General features: G+C 41.9%; 1 protein-coding gene across 1 annotated transcript; it reads left to right on the plus strand.

The window, feature by feature from the left end:
* The first annotated feature begins 520 nt into the window (after positions 1 to 520).
* LOC133118620 (hexokinase HKDC1-like) lies at positions 521 to 12,092 on the plus strand. The gene is made up of 18 exons (XM_061228737.1): positions 521 to 583; positions 1,595 to 1,757; positions 1,899 to 2,047; positions 2,381 to 2,500; positions 3,071 to 3,166; positions 3,630 to 3,729; positions 3,850 to 4,033; positions 5,179 to 5,334; positions 5,427 to 5,660; positions 6,088 to 6,389; positions 7,012 to 7,154; positions 7,331 to 7,450; positions 8,082 to 8,177; positions 8,358 to 8,457; positions 8,838 to 9,021; positions 9,444 to 9,599; positions 9,867 to 10,100; positions 11,954 to 12,092. Exons 1-18 carry the CDS (start codon positions 521 to 523, stop codon positions 12,090 to 12,092), a joined length of 2,739 nt encoding a protein of 912 aa, XP_061084721.1.
* The last annotated feature ends 4,485 nt before the right edge of the window (positions 12,093 to 16,577 follow it).

Genomic DNA, 16,577 nt, shown 5'->3' on the forward strand with positions numbered 1-16,577 from the left:
GTTTAAGATATTAGGGTACTAAGGATTGCACATGAACATTCATAAATGTTGGCTTTTTTAACTTAGTGTCCCTAAAAGCCTCAAACATTCAGCCCTTTACGCTCTCATTCTCCGAGACTGGGGGTTTGCGTTTTCTCTGTCAATTGTCTGGACCTTCTTGTGTTGTGAAGACTCCTTTATAGTGAACAGAGACTAAGAGCTACTTGGTTCCAGAGGAAAGTCCACTTTGTTTGAACTGGAGCCAGCGGGTTGCTTGAAGAACTGAGATTTAGAGGGAAGGAGATAAGGGGAGGCTGAACCTTTAGCTGGGCAGCCAGGCAGAGGTGTGCTTTGGCTTAGTTTTGCCAACAAGGAGCAAAAGGGTTTGAAGGACTGAACAGCCTTCCCTTACATACAGAGAGGCCTTTCAGAATGTGAAAAAATGGGGGTTTATGAAGCTGAATTTGTTTAGTTAGGTGTGATATAGTTTTATTTTGAGCATTCTCACAATTCTGGAAAAGATACCTGTGAAGTGACCAAGATGCTGGCTTTGCATTGGCTGTGGTTTAAGTTCTTCGAATGCCCTGACAAGCAGATAAAAAAGGTAAGATATTCAGGTTAATTTAACAATATAGTTTTTCTTCTGGTTTTGGGCTCTATATGCTTCACTATATGCTTTTGTGCCTCTCCTTTTTTCTATTAAATGGGCTTTGCTCTCTGGCAGATTCAGGGGAGGTTTGTATTGTGTTTAAATATTTATCTTTGCTCCTTATAGTGATCTTCATTAAAATTTTGACAGAACTGTCGTATACCAATGACTTGTTTGCACTCATTTGAGTGAGTCTTAAGGAAAAATTACAACATACTTCACTGATAAAGTCTGATCAGTGCTTCAACACTCTCTGAGAGAGAGAGAGAGAGAGAGAGAGAGAGAGAGAGAGAGAGAGAGAGAGAGAGAGAGAGAGAGAGAGACATAATGGGTTTGAGATTTCTGTCATTAGACTACATCATGGTTTGGGGTTCCATATTCCAGGGTCCCACCTGGAAACCCTCCTGTAGATTAATATGTGTAGAGAGGCAGCACAGTTCAGTGAATAAAACACCCAAGGCTTAGAACAAAGGTACAAAACATTAACTGTTTTCAACATCCATAAAAGTTCAAAACTTTGACCTATCATTCTCAGGAATGATTAACTTCATCACATTTGATTACCAATCAAATGTATGAATGATATGAGGACTTTACCCTCCTGGTACTGGAGTTCAATTTATTCCATGTAGCAAGTTAATAAAAAATACATTGCAATTACTCTGCTGTAATCTAAAAAGATTGCACATTGATGGCTATGAATGTGGATAAGACTTTCTCTCCTTATTTCTGAAGCCAATGTCTGCTGTGTCTACAGTGGTGTGTTTCCCTGCTCTTTGTGTGCTAAATGACCGTGTCTCTTTCATGTTCCAATAATTCTGCTCAACGAGTCTCTGATCAGTAATTTAGGTTGAAATAGTAACACATTTCAAGTGACTTTCTTCTCCTTTAACAAGTTCCAACCCTCTCCTTAGTCTGTGGCCTAGTTTATTTGCTGTCTGTCTGTCTGTCTGTCTGTCCCTCCAGGTGGACAGTTTCCTGTACGCCATGCGTCTCTCCGATAAGCAGCTCCAGGACATTTCAGGTCGTTTCCGGGTGGAAATGGAGAAGGGTCTGTCTGCCAAAAGCAATGCAACTGCCACAGTGAAGATGCTGCCCACCCATGTCCTCTCCACTCCGGATGGATCAGGTGCAGTATGAGCAGAGTCCTACCTGTACCTGTCCTTTGGTACTGAACTCCAACTGAGCCCAGTCTGCTACTGGAGATACCAGGCACTAGCTGTTACAAGGCCCTGTTCATGACTCCCCTCCCCTGCATTGACTCCTTCAGAGAAAGGGGAGTTCCTGGCACTCGACCTTGGGGGCTCCAGCCTGGAGGTGCTGCGGGTAAAGCTATCAGCGGACAGGAAGAGGAATGTGGAAATGAAGAGCCACACCTACTCCATCCCTGATGCAGTTATCAACGGCAGGGGCACAGATGTGAGTCTCAGGTTCAGAGCCCTCCAGAATCCCCTGCTCGGATAAACCCTAACTCACCCTACCTGTGTCAACATGAATTCTTACCCACTGTACCCCAGCTAGGATTATTTCAATTCCAGACCACTAGTATAGATGCCCTACCATAGTCCACTTACTTGGCTTAGGTTTAATCCTGGAATATTATATCTGTGAGGCCCAGTCCACATCTTTCCAGACAAAGCCTCCTGGAGGCCTTATTATAAATATCATAATAATTATTCAGTTGTTTTGCTGACCAATATCAAAAATATTTAAGATGCCATACCATCTAATGTTAAAATATTCCTCCTGCAGCTCTTCAATCATGTTGCAAGATCCCTGAAAGATTTCATGGAAAGGAATCACATTAGTAACATGAAAATCCCCCTGGGCTTCACCTTCTCCTTCCCCTGCAGACAGTCCAAACTGGATGAGGTACAGTGAATACTGCTTGGGAAAGCAACGTACAATAAGGGCACACCAATGATCAATGGCACAAATAGATAAAGTACAATTTTAAGTAGACGTTATCCATAGCATGAACATCAAATCTAGTCTGTGCAGTAAAGCATTGGCTAAGTCGTGAGCTAGAGGCATGATTACAAGAGAACAGTAAAAGAACAGCAACATTAAGATGAGGATAAAAGTGAAACATGAATTTGCTAGAAGATCAAGATACAAGTGTTATATAAAGTGATACTTGATTGGGTATTGGTAGCCCAGTAGAGGAGTGGACAGGACATAAAGATTATTTTTGATGTCAATGGCAGGTTGCTGACACCTGGGTTTAGAGAGGCAGGCTCTTTATCCACTAGACTATGAATAATCACTTTTAGGAACCCTGAACAATTACTTGTATTGTAAAGAATTGAAAGGAATGCAGTCTTGAACACTACTTACAATTTTGTCTTCCATGTATCTTGCTATACCTTAGAATTCACAGTACTGTTTATGTTTTGGACACGATGTTCAGGACATATGTGTTGTTTTTTTCTTGGTATTCAGGGAGTACTTCTGTCATGGTCAAAGAATTACAATACCAGAGGAGTCCAGGGGATGGATGTGGTGGAGAGCTTAAGGAAGGCTATCAACAGAACAGGGGTAATCAATGGCTCATTCCCACTTAGGAAAGGCAGACACAGAGCATATAATATCAGAATAATTTAAAGAACACTGGAATAATAATAATAATAATAATAATAATAATAATAATAATAATAATAATAAGAGGAAGAGGAAGAAGAAGAAGCTGCAAAATAAGAATTAAAATGCTAGAGCTTAAGGAAGGCTATCAACAGAACAGGGGTAATCAATGGCTCATTCCCACTTAGGAAAGGCAGACACAGAGCATATAATATCAGAATAATTAAAAAAACACTGGAATAATAATAATAATAATAATAATAATAATAATAATAATAATAATAATAATAATTAAATTAAAATGCTAGAGCAAGATTAACACAGTCAGGTGTTCATTTACCAGGGCCTAGTTCACAGCAATTTCTCTAATTTAACTCTGTTTGGATGTTTGATGGTAATCCTATGAATCCTGATGGTTCAGGGGATGGACGTAGAAGTCCTGGCTCTTGTCAACGACACAGTGGGGACCATGATGTCATGTGGGTATGATGACCAGTGCTGTGAGGTTGGAGTCACTGTAGGTAAGTCTTAGCATCAGAAATCTCTTAATGGGAACCAGCAAAGGTATTACAGCTCTGTGACTGGTTGAGCAACGATATCACTGGTGATTAAGGGTACAAAGAGCTGCCCTTGCTCCTCAGGCACGGGTACGAACGCCTGCTACATGGAGGAGCTGAGACACATCGACCAGGTGGAGGGAGATGACGGTAGGATGTGTATCAGCACGGAGTGGGGAGCCTTTGGGGATGACGGCGTGCTCAACAACTTCATCACAGACTTTGACCGAGAGAATGATGCAGCTTCCAGCAACCCTGGGAATCAGATGTGAGCATATTTTCACTTTATAAATATATTTCTTTTTTAAGCAGTTTCCCTTGACCAGTGAGATGATGAAACCCGTTCAACCCAAGTACAGTAGATTCAGAAGGAGACAATAGACTCCTAAAAAATGTCATAAAAACTGTGATATAATAATTACATGTAGTCCAGCACACTAAGACTCAGTGATGTTCACAACTTATCAAATGCAAGTCCATGTCAAGTCTCAAGTCTCCAGAATGGTGCAGCCTAAACAACATTATGGCTTTGTGATGATGAATTCATCACGATTTCTATGCTAATTGAAGATATTGAAACCAGAAGTGTAGAAGACATATTTTGTATGTGACATCAAGTGTGTGACAACTGAAGAAGCAGTATTATCAGTGGCACACATTATTTATTCATATATCAGTGAACTACCACGCCTGAGCCAACCAAAACTACCACTTACTGTAGTCATTCAAAAAAATCAAATGAGTTATACTGATTAAACGGTGATACAAACATTAGCTATACTGAGTCTGAAATGCGAGTTATGTTAATGCAACGGTGAACAGCGGTGGGATCAGCTAAGGTGCTGGTAAACTGATTTACCTTTCCATATGAGTTTTACCATATGAGTTGCTCCCACATCTTTTATTTTAATTCTCCACATTTTGCTATTTGCAATCATTTTGTTTGGCTCGGTGAGCCTGCATTTATTTAAACTCAAAGACCAGGCCACAACATGCGGAACTGTAATCTATGCAAGCTATGCTGCAAGAAATACAGCGTAGGGTGTTGCTATGGTTGCTACGGTGTGGCGTGTAAAACGGCACTCGGTGTGTTTTAACTAAGGAATATCTTTCCTATGAATAACTGAAAAATAATCTTTGCCTGATTATTCACATCGTATTTTTCACGATGCCATTTGGCAGACTCTTATTGTTCACAAGTCCTTATTGACGAGTCCGAGTCGAGTCTCAAGTCATTTTTGAACAAGTCCGAGTCGTGTCTGGAGTCTGTGTATATGCAACTCAAGCGCGACTCGAGTCCTCATCTCTAGATTTTTCTACTCTAAAATTCACTTGTTAAGAAAAATTTTGAGACTGTGTGAGGAGATTGCAGGACTGAAAAAAAACAGTGTAACCTGACCCTCTGTTTCCCAGATTTGAGAAGATGGTCAGTGGGCTGTACATGGGAGAGCTGGTGCGGATCATTCTGCTGAAGATGACAAAGAAGGGTCTACTCTTTAATGGCCAAGTTTCAGACACCCTTCGGACCAAGGGCAAATTTCAGACCAAGCAAATTGCATTAATCGAAGAGTAAGAGTATTTGCTGTGTTGCCTAATGAATGACTGCCATTTTAACAAACTGAAAGTTGTGTCCATGATGCTGTGATGCTGTGTTACTTCAGGAATGAGGATGGTCTCAGGAACACAAAGGAGATTCTGGTGGATTTGGATCTCAACCCCTCGGAGGAAGACTGCATCGCCGTCCAGCACGTTTGCACCATCGTCTCCTTCCGCTCAGCAAACCTCTGTGCTGCAGCCTTGGCAGCCATCCTGACCCGGATTCGGCAGAACCGCAAGCTGAAGAGCCTCAGAACCACGGTTGGCATGGATGGGACCGTTTACCGGACTCATCCTCAGTGGGTCACTGCGCCTTTTTGCTGCTGCCAGGTTTCAGTTTGGAATCAAGGTGGTATCAGAACATATCACTGAACATTCCAAAACCTGGGATAAAAATGTTGGACCCGAAACTAAAAACAATCAAGATGTTTAACCTTCTCTAACATTAATTTACACCCCACCCATGCCAAAATTCAAACAAAACTACAATTTAAAAAATCAGTTTTCCTCTTGCTCTTAAACTTGATGAGGCTTCAGAAAGGTCACTGGGCCAGTTAAAGTTATAAAGCACATTTAAAAACAACCAGCAGTTGGCCACGGTGCTGTACAGAGTAAAAGTAAAAGAGAAAAAAATGACATCATATAAAAACAGAGACAACAAAAGACCTGAGTGATTGATCAAATGTAATTCATTTTAAATTGGATTAACACCATTGTACACCCCAGATACTCCAGAAATCTCCATGAGGCGGTGCGGAGGCTGGTGCCTGACTGCCGCGTGGAGTTCATGCTTTCGGAGAGCAGTGGGAAGGGTGTTGCCATGGTAACAGCAGTTGCCCAGAGGCAGGTTATGCAGCGGCAGCAGATCAGTGAAACGCTGGCTGCCTTCAAGCTGAGCCCGGAGCAGCTGCAGGAGGTGCGGGACAAGATGAAGATCGAGATGGAGAGGGGCTTGAGAAAGGACTCCCACAGCACAGCATCTGTAAAGATGCTGCCCACTTATGTCTATAACATGCCTGATGGGACAGGTAGGGAGACACCATGCCATGCCCAGTACAATCTGGGGTCTGCCAAAGTCCCCAGGATCATCACTAAAAAGAACATCTCTGAACACACAACACATAATTACTCTCAGTGGATAGGCAACAGCAGTAGAAGTCTAAAAAAAGAAGTCTACCTAATAAATACCTAATAAATTGCTCAGTGAGTGTATATACAGTGTATTGCACGAGATGCCTCTCTGATGTTGATACATATTGCTGTATTTAACATTCTGTTGTAGATATGCTTTAGTGTGTTAAACTGCAGTTACACTCCAGCATGTTGACAGTATTGTAAAATAAATAAAATGTTAACCCAAAACAAAAAACTTAATCATTTTTCATGCCTTAGATGGTTACCAAACTGAATAGCTCCCGAGCCAGACCTGGGTCAAATACAAAATTGTTTTGGATCAAATAGTTTTCTGTGCTCAATTGATTGTCTGGTGCAATTGAGCCAACCACTTTTTTTTTTACTTTTTGACAGTATTCCAATACACCAGAGTGTACACCACTAAAGCATAGAAAAGTAATTGAATCCAAAACAATTACATATTTGACCCAGATCTGTCTCGAACACTGGAAAATGAAAGCCCCATATGCATTTCAGAGACAGGAAAGTACCTGGCCTTAGATTTGGGTGGAACCAACTTCCAGGTACATGTGGTGAAGATCCGGAGTGGCGAATCGGTGCACACAGACAACAAGGTCTATGTACTCCCTCTGGAGGTCATGCAGGGAAATCAGGAAGAGGTGAGCGCCCCGCCCCCATATTATAACACCCCCAGGCCAAACTGACCTCTCTCTACTGTAACCTCTCAAACACATAAAGATGGCAAGGCCACTCTTCTCTTTGTCATTGAACCTTCTGAGGCCAGAAGGCGCTCTCTTTCTCATTTCTGTTTCTATTTCTCTCTGTCTTTCCCCAGCTGTTTGACCACATTGTCCAGTGCATCTCAGATTTCCTCGATTGTATGGGCATGAAGAACACCTCTCTTCCTCTTGGATTCACCTTCTCTTTCCCCTGCAGACAGACTGGAATTGATAAGGTACTGAAATGAGTCTATTAAGTGACAATATTTTTCACTATTCAGACAGGGGAGAAAGCAGAGGGCTACTAATAGAGATGGAATCATGGTACCGAAAATACCCAGCTGCATGGGGGATTCATTTCTGGGGTCAGTGGCTCCACCTGGTGTCCCAAGGACATTTTTTTACCTCAGGAAAGGTCCTGAAAAAAGATCCTCAGCCCCTTGGGGCTGACTACTCCAACTTTGCTCAAAATGTGTGTAATGTTCTTTATATGTTCAATAGAGAACATGCAAAACATTACCTAACTGGATTTGTGGTTCTAAAAAAAAGGGGTGTATCCAACAAATTTCTCACGACTGGAAATTGGAGTTTGTGTCCATTTTGCAGCATCATATCTGTGGCGATAAAGCAGGAAAACCCTGAAAACGTGTAATCTGGTACAATTTTTAAAGGTATTAGGCCTACTTATTTACAAATAAATGTATTTGTTACTGCTGAAACTTGAATATATAATGAACATTTACGCAACATTTCAGTGCAAGTTTTGAGCACAAGGAGTGGTCACCCCCACACCTCTGGTTGATTTTTCATGGAATGTATTTAAATATATTTTTCTTCGATGTAAATAGATTTATTTTCCTTCCATAGGGAAATTTGGTGTGCTGGACAAAAGGGTTCAAAGCCATGGACTGTGAAGGAAATGATGTCGTGGACATGCTGAGAGAGGCCATCAAAAGAAGAAATGTGAGTAAATTTAAAGAGAGTAGCATTTGTTGAGCATTTATTGAATCATGCATTGTATAGCAACGGGTATATGCCTCTCATCCATACAGTTAACTTTGAATCGGCGCCCCTGTTGAATATACACTGTACAAATTGGCAATACCTGAGAAGAACAGCTCATTTACATATTGCTCTATACAGGAATTTGAACTGGATATTGTTGCTGTAATGAATGACACTGTGGGGACAATGATGACCTGTGCATATGACGACTCTAAATGTCAGATTGGACTCATCGCGGGTACGTATGACCAGTGGTTGCGTTAATGCAAGATATAGTCAAAATATATAAATGCTGATAATTCCCAGCCTATTTAAGAGTTAATGACCCAGACTTGAACCACAACAAAATAATTACTGATGTCTATTTGAGCCAATTATATTTGGTGTCAAGCATTTGTGTTGTTTATTGATCATAATGTTTACACAGCTGTTGGTAGCATTGCAAGATTTAAAGAGAAAGTGATTAACATCAAAAACAAGATGCCATGCTCTAGCTGACATGCTCAACATGAATAGAACACAATTTGCTGTTGTTTTTTTAACATATATTATTAACCTGTGTTGCAAGAATTGGTTGGGGGAAAAGAGAGTCCCTGAATCTACTACGCTGTCCTTTAGGCACTGGCAGTAATGTGTGTTACATGGAGGACATGCAAAACATTGAAATGGTGGAGGGGGACGAGGGTCGCATGTGTGTGAACACAGAGTGGGGAGGATTCGGAGAGAACGGCTGCATAGATGATATCCAGACACAGTTCGACAGGGAGGTGGATGAGGGGTCTCTCAACATCGGCAAGCAGAGGCGAGTCCCTGCCCGTCACATCAAAAGGACTCAGAGATGTTCTTTTTCCAGCTATACACGCCTCTCTTACATTCACTGTCCATGCATCATGCTTATTTCTGAGATCAGCTCAATCTTATGGTTTCAGATATCTTTGTGACCCCAAATAGAGTGTGGCTTTTAATTTCCTGGTTTTCCAAAATGGGTTTTGGAGCAAATCTAGGTGTAGAGACATGGTCTCATTGCACTGTGGAATGTATAATGACTTCCAGCACAGATGCTGAATTATGAGTGAAAATGCAATGCAATTCCAACACAATGAACTTTAGAGGGCGCTATAACCCCTTACAATAAATGCAGACATGAACCGCACTTAAAAAATCAGACGGAAGATGTCGCTGTTCCATCTGACCATCTGTATCCTCCCCTGGCCTCTGCTTCAGGTTTGAGAAGATGATTGGTGGAATGTACCTGGGGGAGATTGTGCGGAAGATCCTCATTGACCTGACGAGGCGCGACTTGCTCTTCCGTGGGGAAATCACAGAAAAGCTGAAGACCTCTGGCATCTTTGAGACCAAGTTCCTGTCCCAGATCGAGAGGTACAGTTATCACAGAGACTCCCCTCTCATAGACAGTGTGTTCTCCAGGGCTCAGGGATCAAAGTCACCAAGAATTTCATTTCTGCTGAACTGACTGATGAGATTCTAATGTTGCTAATAGTTGTTCAGTACTCCAGGGACTCTTCAACACACTTCCCCTTTCTGCACAATTTCTGTTGTGGTGTTGTGTTTCAGCACAATGGCCATTGTTAGAACCAGCAAAAGGAAACCTCTGTAGAAGAATAACCATCTCTGTATGATCCTCAGTGACCGTCTGGCACTGCTGCAGGTGAGGTCCATCCTGCAGCACCTGGGTCTGGACAGCACCTGTGACGACAGTATAATCGTGAAGCAGGTGTGCGGCACCGTGTCTCGCCGCGCCGCCCAGCTCTGTGGGGCTGGTATGGCTGCCATCGTTGAAAAGATCCGTGAGAACCGCGGGCTGGACCACCTGGACATCACCGTGGGGGTGGACGGGACGCTGTACAAACTTCACCCACAGTGAGTAGCAGGGAGAGTGGCTCTTTCTCATGGTTCTGCTGTGAAACTGATAAACTAAAGGCAGCTGGGGCTCTCATTATAGCACCACTACTATTTATCCACAGTGAGATGAGGTTGCTGTAAGCCAGATCGGTGTCTATCTGACTGCATTACTCTCCTTATATACTGTACATGTATATGACAGTGGTCTCCAAAAGTAGCAGTTGTAGTACTGTTCACTCAGCTGTAGTTGAGTGAAATTTGTTATTTTTGCTATATATTTGAGGTATTTGGATTCATTCTTCAGTTTTCTTTTCAGCAAGTTACATGCATATTCTATTGGATTTGGAGGTGAACTTCCCACATTTTCCCATTGATGAATGTTTTGGTTTTGTAGGCATTGGGGTTTGGGGTCATTGTTTTGCAGTGTATAAACCACTGGCCATGCTTTTCTCATCATTCTCATCACCCTTGTTCCAAAGAGCACCTTGGTGGATTTAACTGTTTACCACAGACGCGCTTCTCTCTCTATTTTCTCCACTGGCTGATGAAGTTGGAGCAATGCCTTTGTAAATAGCCAGAGAAATCTGCAGTGCAGTTCCAAATGCATCCTACTGCTCCCATCATCTGTAACATCATCAATAAAGCTGAGTTGCTTTGGATAACACTTGTTTTGGTAAAGGTGTATTTTGGTCTCACCTAATTGGTTCCAGAACTCATCTGGCTTGTTTCTGAATTTTTTTGGCAAATCCTAATCTGGCCTTCGATTCTTGCTCCTGATGAGAGGTTTGCATCTTGTGTTCAAATTTTGAGTATGGTGGCTTGTGACAATCTCCACAGATGAGAACAAAGGCTAAAACCAAGGCTATACTATTGTCACTCATTGCTCTTTTATGTGTGAACAATCCATGCAACATCAGCTTTGATTATTGAGCTGGTGCAAACGGGATAATTGTTTGAGAATGGTTTGACAAAAAGGCTATTGCGACCACTACCTGGCTGTCACATACCGTGAGACACCCCTGAGACACCCCTGAGAAGATAGACGAGCTGGACACAGGGAGATATCGAAAGTCAGGATTACACGTGTTTTATTCAGTTCAATGTTGAGCGTGGAAGGGAGAACAAGTGAGAGTGTACTCATAAATTAATGAAAGGTCTCATGGGATCATCTCATGGGATCATCAACCTCATGGGATCCGGGTAAAAATAATGAACCAAAATATTAAAGGCAAAAGAAATTAAATCAAACCAAGCTGTGGCTTTCACGCTGTGGCTTTCACTCACGTCACTTTTTAGCTAATTTAGCTCTTGAACAACAGCTCTCTCGTCCATAGTTTCCCGGTCTCAGACACTTACTGTGAGGAGCAGACATTTACCAGCTCTTTGTATGCTTGTGCTTATACATGATGCTTATACTTGGGGGACAGTAAGCACTGAGATCTCCAGGGGAGATCTTCCTTATACACCAAAAAACTATCCTGACAGATTTGTGTATCATTGGTGGCTTTAGGCAGATTCCCTTCTTGCAGACAACCCCAGAACCATCAAGTCCAGTGTCCAGTGCTCTGACCACCATATGACCTGTTACATCTGTTTTTATCAGTGCCACTCCCTCTGTCTGTGTGCCTTCCTTTCAGCTCTATTACAATAACAGACTCAATGTGCTTACAGGACATTTGAGCCTGATGATAAAAGGCACATCCCTGTATGAAGACGAATATAATTTCATTAATTCATGATCTGGACTTAAAGCAAATCAGAAGTAGATTTTATAATGATAGTGTGTTACCGTGGAGACCGTAATTCTCACAGAGTAATATAGAGATCATTGTGTTAGCTTGGTGACATTAGCCTCCATTTTCTCTCTGTAGCTTCTCTCGGATCCTGAATGAGACGGTCCAGGAGCTGGCCCCCAAGTGTGATGTCACATTCGTCCTGTCGGAGGATGGGAGCGGAAAGGGCGCGGCCCTCATCACTGACGTGGCACAGCGGAGGTACGCAGAGATGTAAGATCTGGCTGTGGCTTCCTCTGCCTCCTCACAACACGGAATCAGGAAGTGAACAGAGAAGCTGATGCTGTGAAGTGATTTGCCATCGACAGGGAGACATGAATCTCATTCAGTTCATGCTAATGTTGAAAGCCAAGGATTTCAATCCATTTTTTTTACAATTGAAAAAGACATTTGAATGTCTGCGCTGCAATTATTTTATATCTGACAGTTACTGTACAATATATATTGCTCAAATACTTAATTGCTTTCATATGAGTCAAGTAATCCAAATAAATGTATTTCAAAATATATAAACTAAAATAATCAAATACATTATTTTTCCCAAATATAAATAAATAAAAGCTAAAGAAATATTTTAAATCCGTATTTTACACATGGCTGGTATACACCAAAACTGGTTCACTATTAGATTAGATCACAAACATTGTGTACAGGTCCACAAGAACTGTCATTCATACACTTATCAAGAAATGTAACTATAATGTCAAATTTCATAAATGTCCGGGCAAATTTAATAATTAAGACCAGAAGTTGGCAGGAAACAGATATGACCCTCACCTCTGCCTCAGGACATTTTCTGCTCCCAGGCGGATTAGGTAAATTAGGCCAGCTGCATGGGACGTTTGCAATCTGCGTACAGTGACAGGAGAAAGGATTGCACTAATCCCCTCCTGTCCTCTGGTGCAATCTGGGCTTGATGCATATAACGTCCAGCTCCCCAGGGGTAGAGGGTCAGCAAGCAGCCCCCCCCCCCCTTTCCCCATCTAAACACATGCTGGCATGATGTACACACTTATTCTGATGTTAACAAATTTCATATTCAAATTCTGCCACAGCAATGTTACCTGTAGCATGTACTTCAATACTGTATATTTTATTGTGATTAGTATTCTTCATTACCCAAAAGACTGGTGTTTGTCCTGATGAGAGGAAAATGCTTGTTCATTGTGTGGTTTTCAGTGCTGGGCCCTGATCTAACATCAGATATGCAAGTATGCCTCTGCCCCTTTAATAAAAACCAAAAAAAAAGCCTGCATTCTTTCTGCAAACTTGATGTTCATTGTTGTTTCCAACAATAACCGCTTTCTTTGAGAAATATTATGTCAGAATCAGCAACAACAACAAAAAAAATCTGGAATAACTGGAGAGTAACTGAGTGTATATAGTGCCTTAGTCACAATTCCATTATGTAAGCTTGCCTATTTAAATCCTGCAGAGTGTCATCTCTGGGAGTTAATTGGTAAGACTGACTGGAGGAAAGGTAATCTGTTTGTGGAGTTACTGCGATTCTGCCATGGAAAGCGACGAGGACCAGGAGATTCCACCATCTGTATGTATAGTCCAAATCTCTCTTTAATAGGACTGTGAGGAGTCGATCGGTTGCTGAAATTAATTAATTAAGCCGTTTTCAGGAGGTGTAGACTCATTTGGATCTGTGGTTTGATTCATATAAATGGGTGGTTTGCTTTGGTCTTTTCAAGCCGCAGGCTTCCACATTGGTCTTGGTTAGTGTTCTGCTATGCTCTCTTTTAATGTCATCTCTGGTGCCATTTCACTCTTTCACATTTGACCATTATGTACTGGGCACTGGACCCTGGACTGTCCTTCTGAATTCAGGTCTGTGCTTTGAATGCTGTGTGCCACAAAAAGTTGAAGTTGTAAGTTGAACAGTGTTGTGGTTATATGCTCCAAAGCCTAGTGAATTCTTTTCTGGAGTGTACGTACTTGTAGACAGGTAGTTGTACTCCTGGGATGAGATAATCCAAGTTTATTTTGGGGAATTTCATTCATTTGTTTATTTACACACAACATGTTAACTTGAACTGGATCTGTTTTAGCTGAGGTATCATGCTCAGTTCATTCTGTAGATTTAGGCCACAATGAATAAATATACACAATAGCACAGCATTTATCATGAGAGATAGCCTTGGAGGCCGCCTTGGCAATCTGTCCTCTCCCTAACCCCACAAGCCAAGCCAACTGCTTCCCTCTTTATTTACATTCCAAACAGAATCATAGTGGGTTCAAACTGAGAAGGGTGACTTATTTAGCATGCAGATCTTTCTGAACATCTGTATCATAATAGTGCACAGTGTCAAAATTATCTGTCAGAAAACTATACCTTTACAGAGTTCAGTCAGACAACTCCCGACAAATTAAGCAATATTTATTGAGGTTTAATATAAATGCAAATCACTCCCTGTTGTAAAGCCTGCCAAAACAGGCAGTGGCTACAAACCCTTCCTCATGGGGATCTTGAGAAGCAGAGCTCACCGGTGGATGCTGGGGTGGTGGTGGGAGAGCAAAAGGTTTTGAAGGCATGAATTTCAAATTGCATTTGAGCAAAAGCAGCTAGCGAAAGTGGCTATAGCATGCAATATGGGCAAGGGCAGCATTCCAAAACAAGCAGTGCAGCAGAAAAGGCCAGGCAGCGCTATGGCTATAGCATGTGGAATGAACCAGGCAGCAGGGCAGCTTTGTATGACTGCATCAGGGCAGATGCGGCAGCAGCTAGCAGGCAGCAAACCATGGCAAAATGAGAAAGGGCCAGAACAGGTAAATTGGTGCTTTATATCGCCCCTCCCATTAAACGTTAGCATCATGTGAGGGGGCAGCACTTCTCAAGTTGTCTGCCCGAACTAGGCTTCAAATCATCTGTGTTGCATTATGTTAGTTATGACACAGAGTTTAGAGTGTGTATATCCTAGTCTCGAAGGCGAAATGGACTATGTTCAGCAGTAAGTCTAAGTCATTCCACCACTGGGGGGCATGAGTTGAAGCTAAATGAGACTAGGACAAGTTGCTGTGAATTCGAGGATGATGGTTTAAGGTTGTGGGAGATAAAGGGTGGTTTGAGTATCTCAGAAATTGCTGATCTCCTGGGATTTTCACACACACTAGTCTCACTAGAGTTTGCAAAGAATGGTGCAAAAAACTAAAAACATCCAGTAAGCAGCAGTTCTGCAGACAGAACGCCTTGTTGATTAGAGAAGTCAACAAGGCGTTGAGGAGGAGAGTGGTCAGACTGGTCAAATCTGACAGGGAGGTGACAGTTATAAATCGGTATAAATCAACTATATTCTGTCACTTCCTGTTTCAATAGAGGATACAAATTAGGTAAAAAGCTTAAAATCCTTTTTTAAGCATATGAAAAGCCAAATAACTGTCAATTCAGACACGATGGTAATTGACCATCACAAGTCTGGTACTGTGTACAAAAAAAAAAGTATAACTGTACAGAAATGTGGTTGAACATACCACTTAGCACTGTTTGGTCAAAAATTAAAATAAATCGCTTGCGCATGTTTATCAATGGTGCCAATAATTCTGAAGCCCACTGTAGATGCCAGTGTATTAAATTAACACAAAACTGTCACCCTGCAAACTATGCGAACATCAGAATGTTTCCTCCTGAAACTGCCAGGGGACAGTGCCAGCTGGGAGAAATCAAATTAACAAGATAGGACCCTGTTTTATTTTAATATTAGTGAATTTTTATGACACGGCAGTATTAACATTTTATTTTCATTCTGTGATGCAAAGTTGTGTAAAAAGTGGACATTCTGCATTCTGCAGTGCTGCCTCAGGTCCCCCCCCCCCCTTACATTTATTTAAAGTCAGTGTCTTATGAGGACATCCTGAGTACTATCCCCATATATGCACTTGCTTCCTAACCCAGCCCCCACACGTTTACGTCACTGAGTCCAGCCATGAGAACAGTAACCCAACACCATAAGTCGTCGTGTTACATTTCCGAGCTGAAGGGAGGAGAGATAGAACACGACTTCTCTACCACTTTCCTTCTATAGAGACGAGACAGTCACTTACTTATGCAGGCAGAGGTTAGAGGAAGCGGAGGAGGGAAGGGCTAGCTTCCAGGAAGAAAGGCGGCGTCACAGGGTCGAGGGTGTGTTGCATGGTGGCCGGGAAACCAACTGCCACTTGCATCATACTGATATCTGACACTCCATGCCCCAAGGGAGGGAAAGGGGGGACAGAGGGAGGAACAGACAAAGGGAGGGGGCCAAGGGGGAGGTGGGAGGAGTGGAAGCTGTAACCCTTTCACCACCCAGAGGGATTCTGTTTCTTTGGAAGAGGGAAGACCGCTTGACTCTGCTTTTGAGTTCATTTAACATAACCGCCCACTTATGATTATTAGTTTAAGGGGCTGAAATATTGTTGATCACAAAAAAAACTTACATTGAATATTTTATCAATGTCATCTGTATCAAAAATTAAAAAATGAAACATTTCTTGTTACCCAAAAGAGGAATTAACTTTGGAATTAACCCGCCTGCCTAAACAGCAGTTAAAAGCAAGATGGCTTTTATACAGCAACATCGTGTGTTGTATGTGGACATTATGGACTATTTTGCGATTAATATATTTTACTGCAATGTATTTTTAAAATATATTGGACTGAAGACAGTGTGGATGAAGGAATGCTTGTCTTTGGGGACCAGAAATCTCCAGAGGAGAATGT

This window comes from Conger conger, chromosome 18 (genome assembly GCF_963514075.1).
Source record: "Conger conger chromosome 18, fConCon1.1, whole genome shotgun sequence".
In the NCBI taxonomy this organism is placed as follows: Eukaryota; Metazoa; Chordata; class Actinopteri; order Anguilliformes; family Congridae; genus Conger; species Conger conger.